The sequence below is a fragment of the Monodon monoceros genome, unplaced genomic scaffold (genome assembly GCF_005190385.1).
Source record: "Monodon monoceros isolate NGI ecotype Baffin Bay Population unplaced genomic scaffold, NGI_Narwhal_1 Super_Scaffold_11, whole genome shotgun sequence".
Taxonomy (NCBI): Eukaryota; Metazoa; Chordata; class Mammalia; order Artiodactyla; family Monodontidae; genus Monodon; species Monodon monoceros.
Window position 1 is genome coordinate 82,929,960 of NW_021703767.1, and position 23,895 is coordinate 82,953,854.

Genomic DNA, 23,895 nt, shown 5'->3' on the forward strand with positions numbered 1-23,895 from the left:
TCCGGCGGCGGCAGCGGCGGCGGCGGCGGCGGTCGGCGCGGCCCAGCGGCTCAGCCCAGCTCCGCGGCCGGCCGCGGCGCCAGCTCCCTTGTTCTCCGGCCGCTCCCGGGTCCCAGCGCCGCCTGCCGCCGTCGCGGCCGCCGCTTCCGCTCCCCACTCTCCCGGCTCTGCTGGCGACGGCGACTCTTCCGGTGGCCGCGGCCCTCCCGGCTCTTGGCTGCAGCCCGGTCCACTCCCCGCCCCCGACCCAAGCGCGGCTCCGCCCCGGCGCGGGCCCACCCCCGGCTGCAGCCGAGCCGCGCTGGCCGCGCGGCAGATGGCCTGGCCCTCGGCCGTACCCCGCAGACACCCCGCCCAGCCACCCTGCGGTGCTCAGCTCCTGCGCGCTGGTCCCAGGCCCAGAGGGGAGCGTGGCGGCGGTCGCCTACGCCCCCAAGGATGGAAGGGCAGATCTCTCCAGCCCACGTTCCCGGACTCTTCAAGGCCCTGGCTCTGGACCCAAGGGGGATCGGCTGCTTCTCTGCAGCTGGGGAGGGATGTAATGTAGGGGTCGCTTTGCTTTCTGAGAAGGGACGGGGGGCGCGGTTTTGACCATGTATCGCTGGAGAAAAGGGACCTCGACATGGCCTTTTAGGGTCTGTTGAGAAGCATAGCTGCTATCACTGAGTCTACCAAACAACTCCTTAAGGTCAGAACAAGATCGACTTGATTCCTTCTTATAACTTCAGTACCTAGGTGTAAAGCAGTGGTTTAATGGGTTGAATGCAGAATGAGTACAGGAATGAAGATGCGTGTGAGACTGGGACATGAAGTCTCAAGCCAGAACTGTAACAGGGGAAAGAGTAATATGGGTGGTCAGAGAAGGCCTCTTCCATTTGAGTTAAGACCTAGAACTAATGAGGAAGCAGCTATAAGAAGGTCTGGTCTGGGGGAAGAGCATTCTAGGCAGAGGGCACAGCGAAGTATAAAGGCCCAAGGCAAGAATAAACTTGCCAAATTTGAGGAACAAAAAGAAGGCCATTGTGACTACAATGATAGTGGTAGATGAGGCTGTAGACTGGGACCAGACCACATAGGTCCTTTTAGGCCACAGTAACAAATATGGGCTTCTCCCACTCCATTTTGTATACTGTTGCCAAATTAGCATTTCAAGATGAAGGACCTCTTTCAGACACCTCTTCAACTCAGAAACCTCTCCACATTCCGCAATGCCTTCCAAATATCCTTAGCATGATATTCAAAGCTCTCCATAATCTAACCTCTACCTACCTTTACAGCCTTTTTTTCATTATATCCTGACTAAAGTTTTGACTTAAGCAATTCAACCTACTTGCCAGCCCCTGCACACACCTTGTATATTTTTATTTCATACCTTTCCCTCTACTTTAAAATTTCATCAAAGTAATATGTGTGCATAGACAAATATTAAGAAACCTTACAGCAGTCCTGTCTCATTTCCCTCCCCACCCCCACCCCAGTGTACCTTTTTTTAGCTCATATTATTTCTTGATATATGCATTCTAGACATTACTTATTGATTTCCAATTTTGATTGATGGATTTACCTTTCTTCCACCTCCCCCTCACCTCTTAAAATGATAAGATCACATTTTTTGGTTAAGATAATACAGTACTTATATTACTTATAATATAGTATTGACATTTTGACTATGAATAAATGTTTCCTTTACAACTTCTCCTGGCATAATCATTTTTTTAAAAAATTAATTTTTGGCTCCATTGGGTCTTCGTTGCTCCGCGCGGTCTTTCCCTAGTTGCTGCGAGTTGGGGCTACTCTTCGTTGCAGTGTGTGGGCTTCTCACTGCGGTGGCTTCTCTTGTTGCAGAGCACGGGCTCTAGGCGCGTGGGCTTCAGTAGTTGTGACTCGTGGGCTCTAGAGCGCAGGCTCAGTAGTTGCGGCGCACACGCTTAGTTGCTCTGCGGCATGTGGGATCTTCCTGGACCAGGGCTCAAACCCGTGTCCCTGCACTGGCAGGTGGATTCTTAACAACTGCGCCACCAGGAAGTCCCAGCATTAATCATTGCCTTGCTTTTTCATTTTTTTTTTCTATAGTGTACCTATCATTAAATCTTTCCACATACTCTAATAGGTTCTCAATTCATATTTTATTCATTCAGCCCAATGTATTAGATAATCCGTTTTCTTTCCTGGGGGCTTCCATTCCATTGCTCTGGTCTGCACTGCTGGCTGTCTCAGCCTGTGAACAGCTGTCATCCTGGGACTTCTCTGCATCATTCTCAGAACTCCCTTTACCTCTCATCTGTGTTGGATCCCAGTTTCTTGGATACTTTACTCCTTTGTTTAGTAAAGCACATCCTTTGGTAGTTCCCCTTGAAAGCATGGGAAATAAAAACTTGTGGCAGGGGAAGTATAATGGAAAAGAATCTGAAAAAAGTATATATTGATATAAAACTGAATCACTTTGCTGTACACCTGAAACTAACACAGCATTGTAAATCCACTAAACTTCAATAAAAAGTTTTGTTTTGAAAAAAACTTTTAAATTTGGGGAGAAACTTGAAAAGATGAAAGTATGATTCTGAGTTGAAAGTAATTTTCCTTCAGAATTCTGAAAGCATCACTCCATTGTCTTCTAGCTTCCAGTGTTGCTATTTAGTGATCAGTTTGATCTCTTTCCTAGGCACTTGTTTTTAACTCTTTGTAAGTCTTTAGGAAGTTCTATTTATCCCTGAGGTTCTCAAATTTCTTGGTGATGTGGCCTTGGTGCTCATTCACTGTGCTAGGCATTGGGCGAGCCCTACCCATCTAGAAATTCAACAATATTTTCTTGAATTATTTAATAACATCACTACCATTTTTCCTTTCTTTCTGCAACTCCTGTTAGATGTTGTACCTTCTGGATTGATCCTTTTTTTCTCCTTCATCATCCATTTCATTTTATTTTCAAATGATTTCACCTTTTTGTAAGATTTTAACATTACTTCCAAACTTTCCCCTATCCAACTGTATAGGTAAAATATTCACAATTAAAAATTCAGTAAGTATATAAGGATGGACATATAATTTCCCTATTTGGTTCTGTAGTCCTCCAGTTCTCAGTAGGAAAAGAAAATTCATATATTTTTTAATTTCTAAGAGGTCTTTTGTTCTCCTTTTCATAGCACTTTATTCATAGACACAATATTTTCCCTGAGTTTTGAGAATTATAGCCATTTCCCCCCCTAAAGTTTTCGAAAAGCTCCCTACTTTGTCAGTTTCCTTGGTTTCAATTTTCTGGTTGTTTTGGTCTCCGCCTTTCATAGGTTGGAAGTTTCTTCAAATGTTTGGTGGCCTTTAACAGTCTATTCATATGTAAGAGTGAGATACTAAAAATCTGTTCGGAAGTTCTGTCCATGTACGCAGGCTAACAGGCTTCAGTGTTCAGTGTACGGTGAGCAGAAGATGGCTTTTTTTTTTTTTTGAAACAAAATTCTAAGTATTTGTAGGCCTTTGGTCTGCAATTGTTTAGTTAGTTTTGGCCTGGGGGTATAAGCCAGTGTGTGCTGACATTCAGAGCCCTACCCCTCATATACTTTCATTTAATCCCTCATTTTCAATCTAGCCCCTCAATCCCATCCCCACCACGTCTCCTACCGAATCCAGAGGTTCTAAAGATTTATTTTCCCTGAGGTTCTGAAATTTCGTGGTGTTACTTTGTTCATTATGCTGGGCACTCATGGGCTCTTGTCAGTGTAGACACTCATGACCTTTGGGTTTAGGAAACCTTCACAGATATTTCTCTGAAAATTCCTCCCCACCATTTCTCCAGACTAAATCTCCCATTTCCTGCAGAGGAGAAGTAGGGGTAATCACTTGGTTGGATCAGATAAAGTGGGGACCTGGGGGAGCTTTTTCTCATACAGATCTTTGTCTGATTCTTCTCCATTCCACCCCCAGTTCTCAGGACCCAATCCTTAACCCCTCTGCTGAGGCTTTTCTGGGTTCAGAAGGGCACACTGGTTTGCTTCTTGTTAATAACCACCTCAGCAGGTAGAGCCCATCTCATTCTGCTCTGCTAGGTCAACTTTCACCCTTCCATTTTTTTCCCCAAAATGTTGATGTCTCTCATTCATTGTTGTCACCTTCTGTTTTCCTTATCATTGAGTCACGTGCCTTTTTTGAAGAATTCCTTTGTTACCATTTGAAAGTGGTTTTGGAGTAAAAAGCTCATGAGTTTTTTCTTTTTTTTTTGGCCGCTCCACAGCACAAGGGATCTAGTTCCCCGACCAGGACCAGGGATCAAACTCGTGCCCCCTGCAGTGGAAGCACGGTGTCTTAACCACTGGACCGCCAGAGAAGTCCCCAAAGCCCATGTGTTTAATCTGCCATATTTAAATGGAAACCCTTTGCTTTGCTCATAATGTTCCCTCTACCCTTTCTATTTTTTAGGCCACTCAAGTGTCACAATCCTGTAAGCCTTCCCTAATCACTGCAACTAGAAGGAATATTTTCCTCCTAAAAAGTTCTATAGGCCACTTCTGATCTCTGCCACCCATCAGGTATAAATCAGAGGTACCCTACAGTTGCTTGTATTTAACTGCCCCTACTAGGTCCATGCCATAACCTTCATATGCTCTCTAGTCACTAGGTCCTGTATTTGACAAAGGAGAAACTGAAATTTACTGAATAAGAAAAGTAAATTAAGTCAAACCCTGGCCAGCCTGTTTTTCCCTCTTTAGAAATACTGAGTAATGCCCCTTAATACCCCTTAGTACAGTTCAGTATCCCCTTCCTCATCTTACTCCTCTCCACCCAACTGAAATGAAGAAAAGGCAACCATTTTACCTGTGATGTCCAGGAGGGCCACTTGTTACCAAAGACATCTGCTACAGTTTAAGTGTTAACAGAATAAGGTTTATAGGAAAGCAACAAAGAGCTCAAAAAGGTGAGATAGAAGGGCCTGTCTCATGTTTGAGGTTAAAGGAGACAACATAGGTGACAAATTCCAGCTCTAGAGTGCAATAACAAATCCTTGCTCTATCAATTACCAGTTACAGGACCTCTATGAACTTCAGCCTCTTCATCTGAAAATGGGGATAAGACCTACTTCATAGGGCTGATGTGAAGGTTAACTAAAATAACACATGAAAAGTATTTAGCAAAATGACTGGGGACTTTCCCTGGTGGTCCAGTGGTAACAATGCAGGGGATGCAGGTTTGATCCCTGGTCAGGGAACTAAGATCCCACATGCCTCAGGGTAACTAAGCCTGTGTGCCACAACTACTGAGCCCGTGTTCCTCAAGTAGAGAGCCCACGTGCTCTGGAGCCCGCACCACAACTAGAAAGAGAAGAAACCCACACGCCACAACTAGAGAGAAGCCCGCAGGCCGCAATGAAAGATCCTGCATGCCGCAACTAAGACCCGATGCAGCCAAAAATAAATAAATAAATAAATAAATGTATATAAAAAACAAATGTCTGTCATGCAGTAGATACTCTCTCAATATTAGGGGACAGCCCATTTCACAGGTTCTTCCTCTGTTCTTAGGATATCCATTGCTGGCTTGGGGTTGTATTTGCCTCTGGGGGCAATTTCCCTTCACTGAGACACTGAATATGCTGAAGGAAAAAGAATTCTGGATTATGAGGCTCAAGTCCTTAGCTTTACTCCTCAAGAGTCATGAGACCCTGAGCAAATTCCCTTATCTATAAGATGAAAAGTAGCCCAGCTTCTCTGACAGTAGTACTGGATCAAATGGACAGAGCATGTGACAGACTGGCAGTGGTTAATGGACTTTACATATGCTTGGCATCATCACCCTCTGACAGAAAAGTGTTCGGAATAGGACTCTCTACAGAACTAGGTTCAGGCACACCACTCCAGGACCACAAATTGGCTCACAAAGTCTGGAAGAGAATCTAGGCCCTCTACCACCATGGCCATGGCAATGGTCAACTAGCGAGGCACCACAGTCCCACCTAGTGGCCATAACACCCCTCTTCTCCCTCTCCACCAGGTGTTAAGAAAGGCTACCACATCAGAGGTTGAGAACTCTTTGTTGACCTACTTCAACTGCTGATCAGTCAGAGTTGGAGAGAAACCAAATATACCCCTCTGTTTTTTAATATTAACAAATACAAGCAACAGAGAGGACCAACTGCTCTCTGCTGTTCCCTGAGGGAAACCAGAGCACAAAGCTGTTCCTCTGGCCTTCCTCTAACTGCAGGGCCTGCCTAGCTCCTCCTTAGGCAGAGTTGTTATCCAGCCCAACTTCCCTCATCTCAACTCCCCAGTCATGATGGGAGGCACATGGCTGCTGGCGGTGGGAAGAATACTGTAGCTCCAGCCTCTGCTCCTTTAAGTCTCAGCTCAGATGGTGGTCACTCATCCTTCTGCAACTAGCCTCTCACTTGCCCTGGCCCAGAAACCAGGAGGGCAATCAACCACACCCACAGGAGCAGGTAGTGCGACTTCAGTCATCTTCAGATGACTCCTCTTCTGCCTCTTTTAGCCACTGGATGAACCTCTGCAGCTGTAAGGAAGCAGAGCGGAGAACTACTGAGGGAGGGGCACATAACCCTCCTTTTCTCCTTAGCAGATAAACAGCTCTAACAACCAGAGTCCCAGGGACCAACCACCTGGAGTCTAAGGCCAGGAGCCAGGGAGCCAGGCAACCACTGCAGTGACAGGAAGGCAGCCTGACTTACCTGCTGGTTCTTGCGCAACTGCCAGCCCTTGTCAGTTGTATCCCTTTGGCTGAACCAGCTCAGGATTGTTTCCTCAGCCAGGATCTCCAGCTGGTAGAAAGCCATCAGTACCTGCAGAAGGCCAGCAGAGGAGATGAGATCTCAGGGGCCTTGCAGGGTTCAGCGAGACATAATGGATAACAGAGGAAGAGGAGGCAAGATCTAGTGCCTCTCTACCAGGCCCTCAGCCTCCTTCTACACACGGAGCAGCCTCCTCCAAAACAGGTAAGAATGAGCTCTTCACTCTGATACTGGGACAGGTTTGACTTCTGGAACTATTGCTGGGTAGTGCTTTGCACATTCCCAGGGTAACCTCCAAATGGTTGCCTTACTAGTTTGGCTCCAAGCTGTACTATCCCAGCAATAAGCACAACACTAGGGGTGGATGAAGCTGTTAACCAAACTCCATACGGATTCATGTCAGTCTATTTAGTGTCTCCACGGAGGTCACCAAGGCCTGTTTCAAAGTAAATGCAGGACTGTGGGGCTTGACGTGGTATTCACCTTGGCCATGGAAGTACTAAGGGCTTCACGCTCCAGGAAGAAGTCCTCAATGGCTGCCAATGCTTCCAAATGATCAGCTGCACGCTTTACGTAGTTCCTAAAAACAGGGCTCCAGGTCTTGAGCAACTGTGGAAGAAAGGAGAAGTTGCAATATATTCCTGAGCATGCACCTACACCTGGACAGCAAAGAAAATCAATATTGATAACATGGGTCTTTCAAGACAAGATGGGGAGTTCCCTGGTAGTCTAGTGGTTAGATTTTGGCACTTTCACTGCCATGGCCCAGGTTCAATCCCTGGCTGGGGAACTGAGATCCAGCAAGTCACATGGCAAGGTCAAAAATTTAAAAATTAAAAAAAAAAAAAAGACAAGAGGGAGATGATACAGGTCCTGTGGAATTATGTCAGAGGGACTTGGGAGTGCTGGCAGTCAGGACTGGGGAAAAAGAAATTTCCTAGGGAAGGTGAAGGGGGTCAGATGCTGCAGGCTCCCTCAGAATACCTGTTTCCAGCCTAAAGGTTCACCTCATTCTGGGTCAAATCATTTTCAGTCAGACAATATGACAGTCCAGGTCTATTCTGGGTATACCTTTGGGGTCTAGTACTGTCTGAATACTGGAATCTCAAAGGCCACTCAGTATTGAACCTAACTTGACTCCCCTGGACCAGCCAAACCTGCTCTAGAACCTAATCTGTGTCCAGAGGCAAGGAGAAAGGAACCACAAGTAACATATATCTCACAAGACCTTCTACTCCTGATTTCCTTTAAAGTCAAGCCCAGTAAGGATGTATACGTCTCCACCCAACCCCTTGTACCCAGCCCCAATCTTTGCTTACGGGAATCAGCAGGGCACAGTAGCGGTTTGGGTCGAGTGGGGAATCCGCGTGTTGCAGGGGGAACTCCAGGACCACATGGCTCAGCACCTGCATCACCTCCTTCAGGCTTATGTTGTAGGCGTACCTGTGGGGAGACTGGGGTGACACCAGGGCCTTCACTGGCCCTTTCAGCATACTGTAGGACTATGACTTTGGCAGGACACTGGGGGAGAGAAAGTCAGATGGAACAATATGGAAAGAGAGGGTTTTGGAAGGAGGAAGTCTATGCTGAGGCAAAAACATAATGTTCTCCTTGCTCCAAATGCTACCGGCCTTGTCCAGTTGGGATGTCGAGGGAACAGGTTCCTATTTGGAGAAGAAGTAGGAGAGAACCTACACCTGCCTGGGATTACCCCGAGGAGATGAGAATAAGGAGCTGCTCTTACTTGAGAGAGTTGATCTCTAGGACTAGATTGTCACAAGAAATGTTCTCCTCCTTGCCCCGCTGTAGAGTTCCCAGGACTTCATTCTGGAACACTAAAATCAAAGCAAGAGTAAGTTCATGGGCCAATATCACTCCAGGATGCTTTAAGTCATCCAGTTCTGACTTTATGCCCAACCAAACTGGAGGCTTTCCTCTTTTGTCCCAGACACTGCTCCCCTGGCCACTTACCTTTGATGTCATCCATCTGTGGGGAGCCTGCCCGGCTATCTAGCTCTTCAGAATCCATACTTCGCTCACTTTCAGTTTCGCTCTCTTCTTCCATGTTGATTTTGAGTCCTGAGAATCCATAAAGGGTGAGAAAAGAGAAAAATACTGAAAGAGCCATTGACAGAGAGCAATATATCTGCTCAGTCTGCATAAATAAAGTAATGAACAAGTAGTCTGATTCTGAAGAGTTCAATTTCCCTCAAAATAATCTGATTTAGAGGGTGGGTGGCAGGAATAAGGCTTAGCTCACCCCACAGATTCTGCTGTAGTTCCTCCTCTTCCTCCATGTTCATGTCTGCTGTTTTCCAGAGGTAGCCCTGGCCTGCAACTCCGACTTCTGCTGGATTGTAACCTGGAAAAGGCACGGATCTTTAGCAAAGGCCCAGTAGAAGCACCAACCCCTTAGGGGGAACCTTGGTTTTTCTATGGGGCAGAGAGACACACAGATAGATGCCCCACACCTGCTGAGCCTCACACCTTTCAGCTTCACCTTCTCCTTTTCTTGGTCAGCCCCAGAATCATCACTGAACTGACCACCCTCCTCATCATCTTCGGCATCGGGAGGGTGCAAAGAGATCACCGAGCCCTCAGGCAGTGTGATACCTGGGCCTACCACCACCTGGAGGAGAAAAGAGGAGTGTGTGGCACAGGCTGATTAGTGTGTTGGGGAAAAGTACATCCTGAAAATCAGAGTGACTTTTATTTGCCAAGCCAAGTAGAAGGTAAATGAAACCACTGGATTGGGACTCTCAATTCAGGGTGGACTGGGTGGACTTAAGGCCCCTTTCTGGCTCAGCATAACCACCACTCAACTTGGGGCCTATGTGCAGTGTCGAACAGGTCTTACCTGGGAAGTGAGGACACAGCGTGGCTTCAGGATAACTTTTTCCTTGACCTCAGCATTGTCACAGAGCACAGACTGACGGATCTGTGCTCCAGCAGCCACTCGGACGCCCTGCCATAGGAAGGCCTCGTCCAGCACCACATTATCACCTGGCTCAGGACAGGAAGGATTCCTGGTCACCCAGGGCCCTAATTCCAGACCAGGGCCGTTTGTGGAGAATGGGGCTGACTGACATCAGCACAGCTCCCACCCAGCTCTGCTACTCCATCCCCAATTCACCAGGAATACCCTCTCCCTAAGCTTGGGCCAGAGACGCCTGACTACCCTCCACCAGGTTTACAACAATTACAGACTATATACTGGACTTAAGAACCTGAGAACCCTTAAGATTTCTGGGGACTCCTTGAGCTCAAGAACCTTATTAGAATTAAATCCATGCCTAAAAGTAGAACCAAATTATTCCGCCTCTTCTTGTACATTTTAGAATTAGAATCTTATTGTTGTTCTTTTAAAGGGGTGGTTCCATTACAAGCATCACTTTCTTGTAACCAAAGCAAGTTACTAAGAGTAGAAAGGACGCTGGACTTAAAATCAGAACACTCAGATTCAAGTCCCAGCACTGCCTCTTATTAGCTATGACCTTGGGTGAGACAACCTTACAGCTTTTTTGTTTATCTATAAACTTATCTATAAATAATACCTACCTTACAAGGTTTTTAATAATGTATGCAGAAGCCCTTTGTAAACTGCAATGCACTAAACAGATGTTATTATTGCATGTTAATTATCCAGTTGGTCCTGAATGTGAATATAGGGTACCCTGAAATGTGAAGAGTCACCCAATAACAGGCTCACAGGCCACAAATTAAAGTATCACTGTTTTTACATCCCTATTTCTTCCTTTATTAAGGCAGCCACTCTAGTTCCTTATTCTCTGGGACTATCCCTCTGTATCCTTTTCTGGAGACATGGGTTCCCCCAGGTTCCTGCTCCTAGGATGGCCAGCTTGACCTCCCCACCTGTACTCACCAATGTGACAGCCGGGGCCAATGACACTGTTGGTGATGGAGCAATTGCTGCCAATGACAGTGCCAGAACCCAGGAGCACATTTTCCTCCAGTATGCTGCCATGACCCAGGCTGACCTCAGGCCCTCGGTAGATGTTGTGTCGGGAGTGAGTGCAGCTTTGGGTTGTGCTGTCAGTGAAGTTTGCCTCTGGGGTGAGAGGGTAGACCCATCGGCGGATGACATCAGCGCAGATAGCAGCATACATGTGTAGGTTGGAGACCCGGGCACCATATTCCTTAGTTGTCACATGCATGTGGATCTGGTTTCCTAAGATCTGAATGAGGAGAAAAAAAGAGAGGTCACCCAAGCAAGCAAGAGAGAAAGAACATCCCAGGTATAATTCTATTCTAACTTTCTTAAGTTTCCTACTGCCTCTCAATGTCACAGCCAAGTGGCCTGAGACTTTTCTCTGTACACTGCTTCCCTCTCCTCTCCAGCTCTTTTCCTTTCTCCTAAGGTTTAATAAAACATAAAAGGGGACCAAAACTCCCCCAACCCTGCCCAAGGGAAAACGAACTTTCACATTATGTGTAATGGTGGATGTTCATGTTTTTAGCAATTAATCTGTTGATCTTGAGATGTTTTTAGCATGTCACTGGTGGTCAGATGGTATTGGGGATCTGCCAAAAACCACAAATGAATCTTTTGCTTTTGTGTGTCAGTAGGGTCTACTGTGCCCTAAAAATGGGCAGAATAAAAAAGCAAATGGAGAGAGAAAAAAAAGGGGGATCAAATTTATCAGCATTGAGATAAAATCACAGCCTTCTTCTAACGAGGCATTGGGAGCCTTTTCTTACCTCCTCATTTACTAACAGGCCTCGCACAAAGTCATCTCGAGTTTGGTAGTCGAAGTTGTCTGTAAAGAGTTGAGCCACCTGTGTGGGGAAGTCAGAGGGGGCCGAGGTTAAGCACTATTCTCTGGAAGCAAACACAAGCCCCCCAGAGACCTATCAGACACTATGACAGCAGGATATGGGCCAGAATCCCAAAAAAGTCTGCCAATAAGATACTGGGGTCAAGATGATAGCACCTATTTGCTGTAGATAAGAGAATGAAGGAGAAGAAATATACCCTGGCCTTTTAAGGGGGTGATAATAAACCCTCAGAGTTCTACTCTTTAGATGTGCAGCCTTGGCCCTGAGGAGCTCACCTGAGGAGAGCAGATGCTGATATGACAATCAAGTAAATCATAGCGAATCTCCACTCCATCTCCACTGCCCTGGAACAAGCTCTGTGGGGAGAAGTTACAAGGACTTTATTATTACTATTATTTTTTAATAAATTTATTTATTTTCTTTTTGGCCGAGTTGGGTCTTCATTGCTGCGTGCGGGCTTTCTCTTGTGGCGAGCAGGGGCTACTCTTTGTTGCGGTGCACGGGCTTCTCATTGTGGTGGCTTCTCTTGTTGTGGAGCACGGGCTCTAGGTGTGCGGGCTTCAGTAGTTGCAGTGCGTGGGCTCAGTAGTTGTGGCTCACGGGCTCTAGAGCGCAGGCTCAGTAGTTGTGGCTCATGGGCTCTAGAGTGCAGGCTCAGTAGTTGTGGTGCACGGGCTTAGTTGCTCCATGACATGTGGGATCTTCCTGGACCAGGGCTCAAACCCGTGTCCCCTGCATTGGCAGGTGGATTCTTAACCACTGTGCCACCAGGGAAGTCCCTACAAGGACTTTAACTCATCTCTCCTGCTGAAGCCTGTCACTTTCCCACCTCAAGGACCCCAGATACCCACACACCAGAGGAAAAGAAAAACGTCGGAGGCCTTGGGTCTTCTGGAAATGGAGCACCCGGTTTGTGGCACTATCCACAGCCACTACCACATTGTCCTCATGGCAACGAGTTGGGTGGCTGGGGGATGACTCCTTGAAGATCATCGTCATCACAGACACATTTTTTTCCAGCTTCCGCCTTAACCTGTAAACGATAGGAGGGAGAGAGTTGCAAAAAAGCAGTCTTAGGGCTCTGCTGGTCCCAAACCTCATCTCTACCGTTTTCCCATCCTGACCTGTGTTCTTCCAGGGCTCTGGTAATATTGATGTTTGAGATGACATCCCCATACACCAGAAGGAAGTCAGAGCGCACCAAGGCCTTAGCATCAACATCACGGAGAATATCCCCCAGTGATCTATATAGCTCTGATGTAATTATTCGAACCACGTTGAGGGATGTAGGGCGGCACCACTTGGATTTCCTAAAGGAAGGGAGGTGAGGGGGATGAGTAAACCAAGCATAAACATCATGCAGAGCTTCCCTATTTTTTCTCCCCACTCAACATTCACACTCCTTTGCTATGGCTTTTTCTGGGTTCCTGTCAGCATCTTTGACTTCAAAGAGGTTTATGAACTATAATTAATGGTTTCAGCATAGTCTGTCACTAGTCTTGTTTTATGGGTTAGAGAAACATGGCTATTTCCTCTCCATACCCTGACCCCTGTCCCTAAACATGGATTTGAACTAAAAATCCCGCTGAGACTTAGGTTATACAAAGTATCCTGGGAACACACATTTCATGCCACTTTTCTCCTTCTAAACCTCATACCAAATTTAGGAGCTGTTTGATGGAGACCATGCTAACATCCTAGTCCTTATTTCCTAAGCTTCCATAAATCCTGAGATTCACTCTTTTTCAAAAACACTTCGCTAAACATTTGTTAAGTGTTTACTATGTGCGTGGTACTAAGCTAGGCACCAGGAATACAAAAATGAGGAAGAGTTCAATATTTAGAAGCTCAGTGGAAAAACAAAGATATTACTCTTGTAACTTGCATATGGGAGCCACTAAATAAAAAGCAAAACCCATTGGGTACACACTTTGTGAGATTCAGAAAAAATCCAAATGCTATTCTTTAATCTTTGTCACGGCTTCAGCTGCTCACCTCCTAAGTGAAGAGAATGCCGTTAGACCTTATGATGGGATCCAAACAGACAAATTTTTCTCCCTCATAATCTCCTCTTATTTAGTTATATCCATCCTAAGGAAACTGGGAAAAAATGGTGAAACATGGAAAGAAAAGTTGCAGAGCCTTACAATAAATGTTCCTTGATTTGGGCAGCCTTCCAGCAACAAAAGACAAAGGTTTCCTGTACACCTGTGGCAGTCAGAAATTCCAGAGTGTAGTCAATTAGCGCCACATTGGCCAGGGGCAAGAGGACCTGAGGGTAGGAGATGAAAAAAAGTCATGAGGGTCCTCTGAGTATCATTCTTTTCCCCATTTCAACCACAATTTTCACTCCTCTATCAGTATTTTCAAACACTAGTTTTTACTTTATCTTTCCTATTTAAAACTAATCAGGCTGCTGCCTTTGATGTTCATGGCATACTCTAAACATCAGAGTCTAATGGGTTGCAATTGGGATATAGTAGGCATGGAATCTACTTGCTTAGCATCAGACACAGAGCTGGTATAGAACAGCAAACTATCCCTGACAAAGGATAATATAGAAATCAATTACATCTCCAGAAGCTTAAGTACCACTAATGCTTTTTTTCCCATAAAATTTCCTTCCTTGATCCCTTTCTAAGAGTCAGGGGCTAGCCATCCCAATCAACTGTACAAAATAAACAGCCATTAGACTATTTAGAGGGAGTGGTGAGTCAAAGAGGTTTTTCCTGAACTGAATGCAAGTCCTTTTCTTTGAACTGGGGACTGCTGAATGACCCAGCAATCCCTAGGACTAGCTCAGTCCAGTTCCCCAGTGTCTAGACAATACTGGGGACGCGGGCAACCAGCCACTGAACCTGTTCTGTTCTCCTTTTGACAGATAGCACTAGCTGTCACTAAAACCTGAAAAGAAAAAAAGCACACTATAAGAGATCCAAAACAGCTGGTACTATGGAATCAGACCAGCCTGCTCTTTTTTTAGGCACATGACCTCCCTTTTGGAGGCAAAAGGAGGTGACAGTCCCTTTCACCTAAGGATTTTTCTTTCCTCTACATAAGTGCGGCGCAGCCTCCTCCTGAGGCACTGAATCCCCATGGGAAGGCTTCTCACAAGCACTGCTTCTTCATTAGCCCCTGCAGGCCTCCCAAACCTGAGGTGGACAGCATTACGAGTGCCCAAATCTGCCTGCCACTCAATTGGTCAGGCAATCGTCAGGGCTTTAGACGGTCTCTCCGCCTTCCTCCTAACCAGATAAACCCGATTTCTGGGAAAGACAGTGGACACAAGTCCTTCCAGAGCGCGCCTCACTAGGCAGCCGAAAAGATAACTTTGTCTAGCTCCGCCACCTCCGGACCCTCTGGCGGCTTTCGCGCGTGGCGCTCACCCGAGGCTGGTCCTTGGAGATGGGGAAGAAGCGGCGGTTGAAGCTGTCGGCCACCAGAACTGCTTGTAGGGGCGGCGGCTGTTCCTCCTCCGCCCCTCTGGCTGCTCCACCGCCGCCGCCGCCGCTGCCACCGCCTGCCGGCCCGCTGCCGCTGCGCTTGTTGGGCCGACCGACCACCACACCAGGCGGCGCCACCACAGAGGCCGCCATCTTCTTCTCTCACAGTCACCACTTCCGCTCGGAAACTGACACGGCACGCAGTAGGGGACAAAAAGATCCAGCACTCGAAATGCGAAGCACTAGCGAAGGGAGGCCGGGAGGAGCTGAGGAGAAAGGAATGCGCATGCGTCTCCCCTAGCCCTGCCTGAAGGCTGAGCACCAAGGAGCACGGCCTGGGGCCCTGCGGCGCTGGTGGCCGCATGTTGAGGCGCCCGGGGTTGGGGTCCTGTGGACTGCAGACTCCATCTGCAAGTATTATCGGCTGTCATTTGTTCGTGAGCAAGTTGAGATTCTTGGGGGATAATGAGACACGTGGTCTCTGCGAAGCGGCCAGATCCTTTCTGGATGTGTAATCTTCTCCGCCCCAAGCATGTTAAAAACTGTGGTCCTCCGTCTTCATTCTCATCACCTAATGTGGCCCGGCACCCTGGGGAGCTCAGAACCGAGTCAGACATTCCTTCCCTCAGGGCACTCACAGTCTACTTAAATACAGAACGTGGAACAGAAGGGAGAGTAGTAATTCTATTAAGCGCTGATCGTGGCGGGGAATGATACAAGCATTATCGCACTTAGTTCGTCACACGTCTCTGAGAGAACATTTTATCCATTCGTTCAACAAACATTTCTTTTTTTTTTTAAACTTATTTTATTTATGTATTTTTGGCTGCTGTGGGTCTTCGTTACTGCGCGCCGGCTTTCTGTAGTTGTGGAGAGCGGGGGGCTTCTTTTGCTGCAGAGCACGGGCTCTAGGCACACGGGCTCCAGTAGTTGTGGCACGTGAGCTCAGTAGTTGTGGCTGGTGAGCCCTAGAGCGCAGGCTCAGTGGTTGTGGCGCACAGGCCCAGCTGTTCCGCGGCATGTGGGATCTTCCCGGGTCAGGGCTCGAACCTGTGTCCCCTGCATTGGCAGGCGGATTCTTAACGACTGTGCCACCAGGGAAGCCCCAACAAACATTTCTTCAAGTCTCAGTGGGGTGAAGTTCACCCAGCTAGTAAGTGGAAGAACTGGTGTTGGAACCCGATCCATATGATGTCATAGCTCCACAATCTTTCTGCCATGTGTGGATAAAAATTTATTATTTTATGATGTCTTCATTTATTCATTAATTCAGCCTATCAGGATTTATTGAAGCTCTACTCTGTACCTTAATCAAATTGGAAATAAAGGTGGAACCACGAACACTCTAAAGTTGAGTAGGCCTGGAGGATGTAAGCCGCAAGGCCCGAGTCTTGAGAGGCGCGGCACCAGATGGGAAAAGAGGCAGTGGGCTGCAGCGGGTAAGCCAGGCCTACGGAAGTGCGGGACCTTGGGGACGTGGTGGAAGCGAGGTGAGGCAGCTTGGGTGTCCTTAGGTGGACAAGGAACTTGCCAGCAAGGCACCGTGCTCTTCCAGCACAAGAACTGTCGGAGTTCCACCATCGATTCCTCAAAGTTTCTGCAAGCGTCGTTACCACCCACGGCTGCGTTTTATGTCTGGATTCGGAGTTCCAAGGGCTGAGGTTTGTTTCCGTCTGGCGGCTGTGGCTTGGCCCGCGTTACTCAGTCACCCGCCTCGTGGGTCCGAGGAGTCTGTCATTTCTTCCCTCTACCAGTTAATGAGAGTGCTGAGCGAAAACTGTTTCTTCAGAATTTTGGAAAATTTAGCCTGGAGAAGGAAAGGCAGCAGGCAACTCAGTAAAAGTTTTCAATTAAAATGAGTGTACATTGTAGAAGAAGGTGTTCCACTGTCCTACAAATTCACAGGAAGAAAGAGAAAAGATGGGTGAGTAAACAAACAGGACTAGTAATTTGTGCGAGTACACACACGAGGGGGTTGTGTGGGGGTGGGTTGAGGGTATGGGAAATAGGTCCAATTGTAGAAAATTTTAAATGACTCCTGACACCTCTGAAAATGTGAGTGGTAAATCTAGGCCTTGTAATTCTGTAGACAGGTAGCTGGGTGCATAAGGTTTTAATGGATGGGTCTTAAGGAGACTTTCTCGACCTGTTGTTATTTTTTTTATTTTTTATTTTTTGCTTCAAAACGTAACAACAACGACACAAAAATGGGCAAAGGACTTGAATGGACATTTCTTGAAAGAAGGTATACAAATGGCCAACAAGCACATGAAAGGTGCTTAACATGACTAATCATTAGGTAAGTGCAAATCAAGACTGCAGTGAAATATCACCTCATGCTCGTTAGGATGACTGTTATCAAAACAAACAAACCAAACCCCAAACCAAAAACCAGAAAGTAAGAGGCATTAGTGAGGATGTGGAGAAATTGGAATCCTTGTGCACTGTTGGTGGGAATGTAAAATGGTACAGGCACTGTGGGAAACGGTATGGTGGTTCTTTGAAAAATGAAACACAGAATTACTATGTGATCCAGCAATTCTACATCTAGATATATACCCCCAAAAAGTGAAAGTGGGGACTCAAACAGATATTTATACATCCGTGCTCATAGCAACATTATTCATGATAGTTAAAACATGGAAGCAACCCAAGTGTATGAATAGGTAAGCAAAATGTGGTACCCTAGCATATAATCCTCAGAGCTGGGTTCCATTCCAGCTTCTAGTCATTTACTAGTTGTTTATTCTTGGGCAGGTTACACAATCGCTCTATGCCTGGACTTCCTCATGTTTGAAATGGGATAATAACAGTACTTACGTCATAAGGTTGAAAAGCCCTTAGAACACTGTTGACACATTGTCAGTACAACTTAAGTATTAGCTAATATTGTGATGATGCATTTTTGTCTGCAACTTAATTTTTATTTAATATATGGTGGAATGTAGACAAACCTAGCTATTTTCAATGATTCCATAACATTCTGTAGTATGCATATACCATTATTTATCCAACCGTTTCTCAACTGGTAAGCATTCAGATTTTTTTGCAGTTTTTGCTATTACAAATAATGCTGCAACTAGCATCTTCCTATTGATATCTTTATACATTTGCATTTATTTTTTAGAATTTGTTCTTAAAGGAGAGTGACTGGTTCAAATTGAATTCAATTCCCATGGCAGGGGATATGCTGTTGAACTCACTGGGAAACCTGCTGAGACTTAATTGCTCATGGTGTTATATTACTTAATGGCTATCCATGGAAAATGTGCCATTTTGCCCTGACACTGGCAGTGTATGAGAGTGCCTGTTCCCCTACAGCTTCACAAACAGAGTGTGTTGTCAACAGTTTGGACTTTCTGTCAATCTATAGGGGAACGAAGTGTAGTTTTAATTTGTATTTCCCTTTTTTTAAAAAAATTATTTTATTTTATTTTGATTCTTTTCTCTCTTTTTTTAAAAAAATTAATTAATTTATTTTTGGCTGCACTGGGACTTTGTTGTTGCGCGCGGGCTTTCTCTAGTTGTAGAGAGCAGGGGTTACTCTTTGTTGCAGTTGCTTCTCTCATTGCGTTGGCTTCTCTTGTTGCGGAGCACGGGCTCCAGGCATGCGGGCTTCAGTGGTTGTGGTTCACGGGCTCTAGAGCATAGGCTCAGTAGTTGTGGCACATGGGCTTAGTTGCTCCATGGCATGTGGGATCTTCCTGGACCAGGGCTCGAACCCGTGTCTCCTGCATTGGCAGGTGGATTCTTAACCACTGCACCACAAGGGAAGCCCTGTATTTCTCTTAGTTTGAGTGAGGTTGAACATGTTTTCATATGTTAAAAGACCATTTGGTCAACCGTCAGTTCTGGTTCTTTTTGTAAATTAATATGTTGCCATTAAGGTTTCAAAATGAGTCTTGAATATCACTCAGTCTAGAATGCAAGCTCTGTGAAAATTGGGGCTTTCTGTTTTAGTCACTACTGTATCCCAGGTCTAGAAGAGTACCTGGCACATGGCACGTGCTCAATAAATATTTGCTGAATGAATGAGTGGTTGTTGCCACTCAGTAAGTGAGAATCTCATCAACTTTAGACAAATAAGTAGAAGTAATTTCAGGCTCCTCCAAGCTGAAGCTTATGTTTTTTTTTTTTTGCGGTACGCGGGCCTCTCACTGTTGTGGCCTCTCCCGTTGCGGAGCACAGGCTCCGACGCGCAGGCTCAGCATCCATGGCTCATGGGCCCAGACGCTCCGCGGCATGTGGGATCTTCCCGGACCGGGGCACGAACCCGTGTCCCCTGCATCGGCAGGTGGACTCTCAACCACTGCGCCACCAGGGAAGCCCTGTTTTGTTTTTTTAATTGTGGTAAAGTACACATAACATAAAATTTACCATCTTAACCATTTTTAGGTGTACAGTTCAGTGCTATCAAGTACATTCACATTGTTGTGCTACCATCACCACCATCCATCCACAGAACACTTTTCATGTTGCACAACTGAAGCTCTGTATCCATCCAACAATAATTTCCCATTCTCTTCTCCCCTCAACCCTGGCAACCACCATCCTACTATCTGTCTACATGATTTTGACTACTCTAAGTACCCCATATAAGTAGAATCAAACAATATTTGTTCTTTTGTGACTAGTTTACTTCACTTAGCATGGAAGAATGCTAAGTGAAATAATGCTTGGCATGAAATGTCCTCAAGTTTCATCCATGTTGTAGCATACATCAGAATTTCCTTCCTTTTAAAGGCTGAGTCATATTCCACTGTATGTATACACCACATTTTACTCATCCATTCATCTGTTAATGGACACTTGGGTTGCTTCCATGTTTTAGCTATTGTGAATAATTCTGCTCTGAACATGAGTGTATAAATATCTGTTTGAGTCCCTGCTTTCACTTTTTTGGGGGTATATATCCAGAAGTAGAATTGCTAGATTGTATAGTTTAATCTTAAACCACCATACTGTTTTCCAGCACCTGTACCATTTTACGTTCTGGCCTACAGTGCACAAGGGTTCAAATTTCTCCATATCCTCACCAATGCTTGTTATTTTCTTTGAAAAAACTTTTATTTTATAATGTCCATCCTAACCGGTGTGAAGTGGTATCTCACTGCGGTTTTGACTTGCATTTCTCTAATGACTAGTGATGTTGATCATCTTTGCATGCACTTATTGACCATTTGTCTATTTTCTTTTGAGAAATGTCTATTCAAGTCCTTTGCCCTTTTTAAAATCAGTTTTGTTGGGACTTCCCTGGTGGTCCAGTGGCTAAGACTCTGTACTCCCAATGCAGGGGGCCTGGGTTTGATCCCTGGTCAGGGAACTAGATCCTACATGCCGCAACTAAGAGTTTGCATGCTGCAACTAAACATCCTGCATGCGGCAACAAAGATCCCATGTGCTGCAACTAAGACCCGACGCAGACAAATAAATAAATAAATATTAAAAAAACATCAGTTTTGTTGTCATTGAGTTGTAGGAGTTCTTTATATATTCTGGATTTCAATCCCTTATCAGATATATGGTTTGCAAATATCTTCTCCAATTCTATAGATTGCCTTTTTACTCTGTTGGTGGTGTCCCTTGATGCACAAATGTTTTAAATTTTTTTTTAATAAATAAATTTATTTATTTATTTATTTTTGGCTGCGTTGGATCTTCGTTGCTGCACGCGGGCTTTCTCTAGTTGCGGTGAGCGGGGGCTACTCTTCGTTGTGGTGCACGGGCTTCTTATTGTGGTGGCTTTTCTTGCTGTAGAGCACGGGCTCTAGGTGCACGGGCTTCAGTAGCTGTGGCATGCAGGCTCAGTAGTTGTGGCTCGGGGGCTGTAGAACGCAGGCTCAGTAGTTGTGGCACACGGGCTTAGTTGCTCCGCAGCATGTGGGATCTTCCCGGACCAGGGCTTGAACACATGTTCCCTGCATTGGCAGGCGGATTCTTAACCACTGCACTACCAGGGAAGCCCGATGTTTTAAATTTTGATGAAGTCCAACTTATCTATATTTTTCTTTTGTTGCCTGTACTGTTGGTGCCATATCCAAGAAATCATTGGCAACCCTGTGTTTTCTTCTAACTTTTATAAATTTACTTATTTTATTTATTTATTTTTAGCTGTGTTGGGTCTTCGTTGCTATGCACAGGCTTTCTCTAGTTGTGGCGAGCAGGGACTACTCTTCGTTGCGGTGCGCAGGCTTCTCATTGCAGTGGCTTCTCTTGTTGCAGAGCACAGGCTCTAGGCGCGAGGGCTTCAGTAGTTGTGGCACGTGTGCTCAGTAGTTGTGGCTCGTGGGCTCTAGAGCGCAGGCTCAGTAGTTGTGGCACACGGACTTAGTTGCTCCGAGGCGTGTGGGAACTTCCCAGACCAGGGCTCGAACCCGTGTACCCTGCATTGGCAGGCTGATTCTTAACCACTGCGCCACCAGGGAAGCCCCTCTTCTAACTTTTAAATGGCACTTTTTTCAGGTTCTACCTGTAAAGATGTCAAAATAATGGTATGATATGTCCCCTTCAGGGCACCCTTGATACATGTACAAGAGCTGGACTTTTCTAGACATTGCTAAACAGTCAGTGCTCTGTTTTTTGTATGCATCGAACCGATGGATTAGAGCACTTTCAGGGTAAATCTTAGGGCCTTTCATGCTTCTCAGCTGGGCTTACTTGCTGCTTAGTGATCAGAGCCAATTATTCACTGCATGAGTGTTTATTTTTCTAATAACTTGTAGGTCTGGAGTATTTGTTCTGAAAGTTGAGGGTTGTTAATATGCTATCGGATAGCTAAGGTTTTTACTGTTCATGTCCTAGCTTGCTGGTCTCTCTCTGTCTCTTTTTTTTCCCCCTGGAATCTTCACTATCACCTCCAGAGGTGTAACTAGTCTCCAGAGGTATGACAATCCTCTTTGTCCAGGATGAGAGTTGGGAAAAATATTCTTTAAACTTCCTCAAAAGTTCAGTTGAAACAGGTTGAGGTTATTCAAAAGAAACTGCACTTAAAAACTTAAGGGAGGGGGCTTCCCTGGTGGCGCAGTGGTTGAGAGTCTGCCTGCCGATGCAGGGGACACGGGTTCGTGCCCCGGTCCGGGAAGATCCCACATGCCGCGGAGCGGCTGGGCCCGTGAGCCATGGCCGCTGAGCCTGCGCATCCGGAGCCTGTGCTCCGCAACGGGAGAGGCCACAACAGTGAGAGGCCCGCGTACCGCAACAAAACAAAACAAAACAAAAAACAACAAAACTTAAGGAAAGAGAAGGGTGTGGGAAAAAAGAAAGCGATTGACACACATAAAACAGTACTTTGGCTAGACCCTGAGATGCTGGAGGGTGGCCTGTGGAGTTAGGCAATACCACCCCCTAGAGGTAATTGCCGTGCATCAACCTACTCACCAATTGTTAGACCTTTCAGGCTGGATGGGAGAGCCAGTAGGGTTCCTGAGGCAGTATTGCCAAGAGGAAAAAAAGTGTGGCCAAGCAGACCAGCCTGAACATCAAGGTCTTGAATCCAAATGAGCAAGGATTGTAGGAACAGTGTGCGAACCTAGAATTGTCTTCTCAGAGAAATGATCTTTCAAGAACAAGAAATAAAGACATTTTCAGATAAACAAAAACTGAGACAATTGATCATCAAAAGACCTTGACTAAAGGACTTTGACCTTCTAAAGTTACACTGTCTAGAGCAGTAGCCACTAGCCATGTATAGCTATTAAAATTAAAATTATATAAAATAAAAAATCCAGTAATGTAATCACATTTGCCACATTTCAAGTGCTTAGTAGTCACATGTGGCTAGCAGCTAGTATACTGGAAAGTGCAGATATAGAAAATTTCTACCATTGTGAACAGTATATTGAACAGCACTTCCTCAAGCAGAAGGAGAAAATTCCAGAACAAAGGTCTTAGCTGCAAGGTGGAAGATCTAGTAAACAATATTGTAAATATATGAGTAAAGTGAAACAAATATTGATAGCAAAAATATTAATGTCTAAATTGGGGAGGATCAAAAAAGGAAAGTACTAAATTTCTTATAAGTCAGGAAGGAGGTGATCAGAGTTAAAAAAATTCTAAGATCTTTTTTATTATTCACATAAAGACTGGACCAAGAAATAGAATGCAGCAATATGCTGTTTACAAGCGATACACTTAAGACATAAGGACTCAGAAAAGCTGAAAGTAAAAAGATGGCAAATGTTGTCCAAAACTAATCTGTCGGTAAGCTGTACTAGAAATAGAACTGGTCATGTTATAATGATAGAACTTTAATTCACAGGAATATAAAACATTTCAAATTCTGTGCACCTACAAATGCAGCTTTAAAACATATGAAGTAAAAATTTACAAAACTATAAGAAATGGTTGACAAATCCACTCTCAGAGTAAGAGATTTAAAATGTATTTCTCTCAGTATTTGGTAGGTCAAGCAGATAAATGAATAGGATACAGAAGTCTCGAATATCACAATTAACCATGTTGATCTAATGAATTTATGTAGAATACTGCACTCAGTAATGAGATAATATGCATTATTTCCAAATGCCGGTGGAATGTTTGTGAACATTAACTATGCATAAAGCAAGTCTCAACAGATTGCAAGAAATTGGTGTCAGATAGACCCTTTGAAAAGTATGGTTCATAGAGCAGCAGCAGCACAATAAAGCCTGTTAAGAAATGTGGAAGCTCAGGCCCCACTTCAGACCTCCTGCGTCAGAATCTGCATTTTGACAACAGCCCCAGGGGATTCATGTGCACATTCAAGTTTGACATGTGTTGACACAAAGTATATTTTCCGACCACAGTATAATTAAGTTAGAAATCAGTAATACAAAGATAATTTAGAAAACCCCATGTATTTGGAAATTAAGAACATACCTCTAAAGATAGTTATATGTGTGTACATATATGTATATATAAATGCCTGTTTATATATATAATGTTGTT

General features: G+C 45.2%; 1 protein-coding gene across 1 annotated transcript; it reads right to left on the reverse strand.

The window, feature by feature from the left end:
• Positions 1-3,053: 3,053 nt before the first annotated feature.
• Positions 3,054-15,223, reverse strand: EIF2B5 (eukaryotic translation initiation factor 2B subunit epsilon). The gene is made up of 16 exons (XM_029215327.1): positions 14,914-15,223; positions 13,675-13,799; positions 12,652-12,837; positions 12,383-12,560; positions 11,803-11,883; positions 11,450-11,527; positions 10,614-10,926; positions 9,588-9,733; positions 9,218-9,359; positions 8,991-9,092; positions 8,702-8,809; positions 8,475-8,565; positions 8,050-8,173; positions 7,214-7,339; positions 6,671-6,781; positions 3,054-6,495 (listed from the first exon to the last, which is right to left on the reverse strand). The coding sequence occupies exons 1-16, from the start codon at positions 15,121-15,123 to the stop codon at positions 6,436-6,438; spliced, it is 2,181 nt and encodes a 726-aa protein (XP_029071160.1). The 5' UTR covers positions 15,124-15,223; the 3' UTR covers positions 3,054-6,435.
• Positions 15,224-23,895: the final 8,672 nt, after the last annotated feature.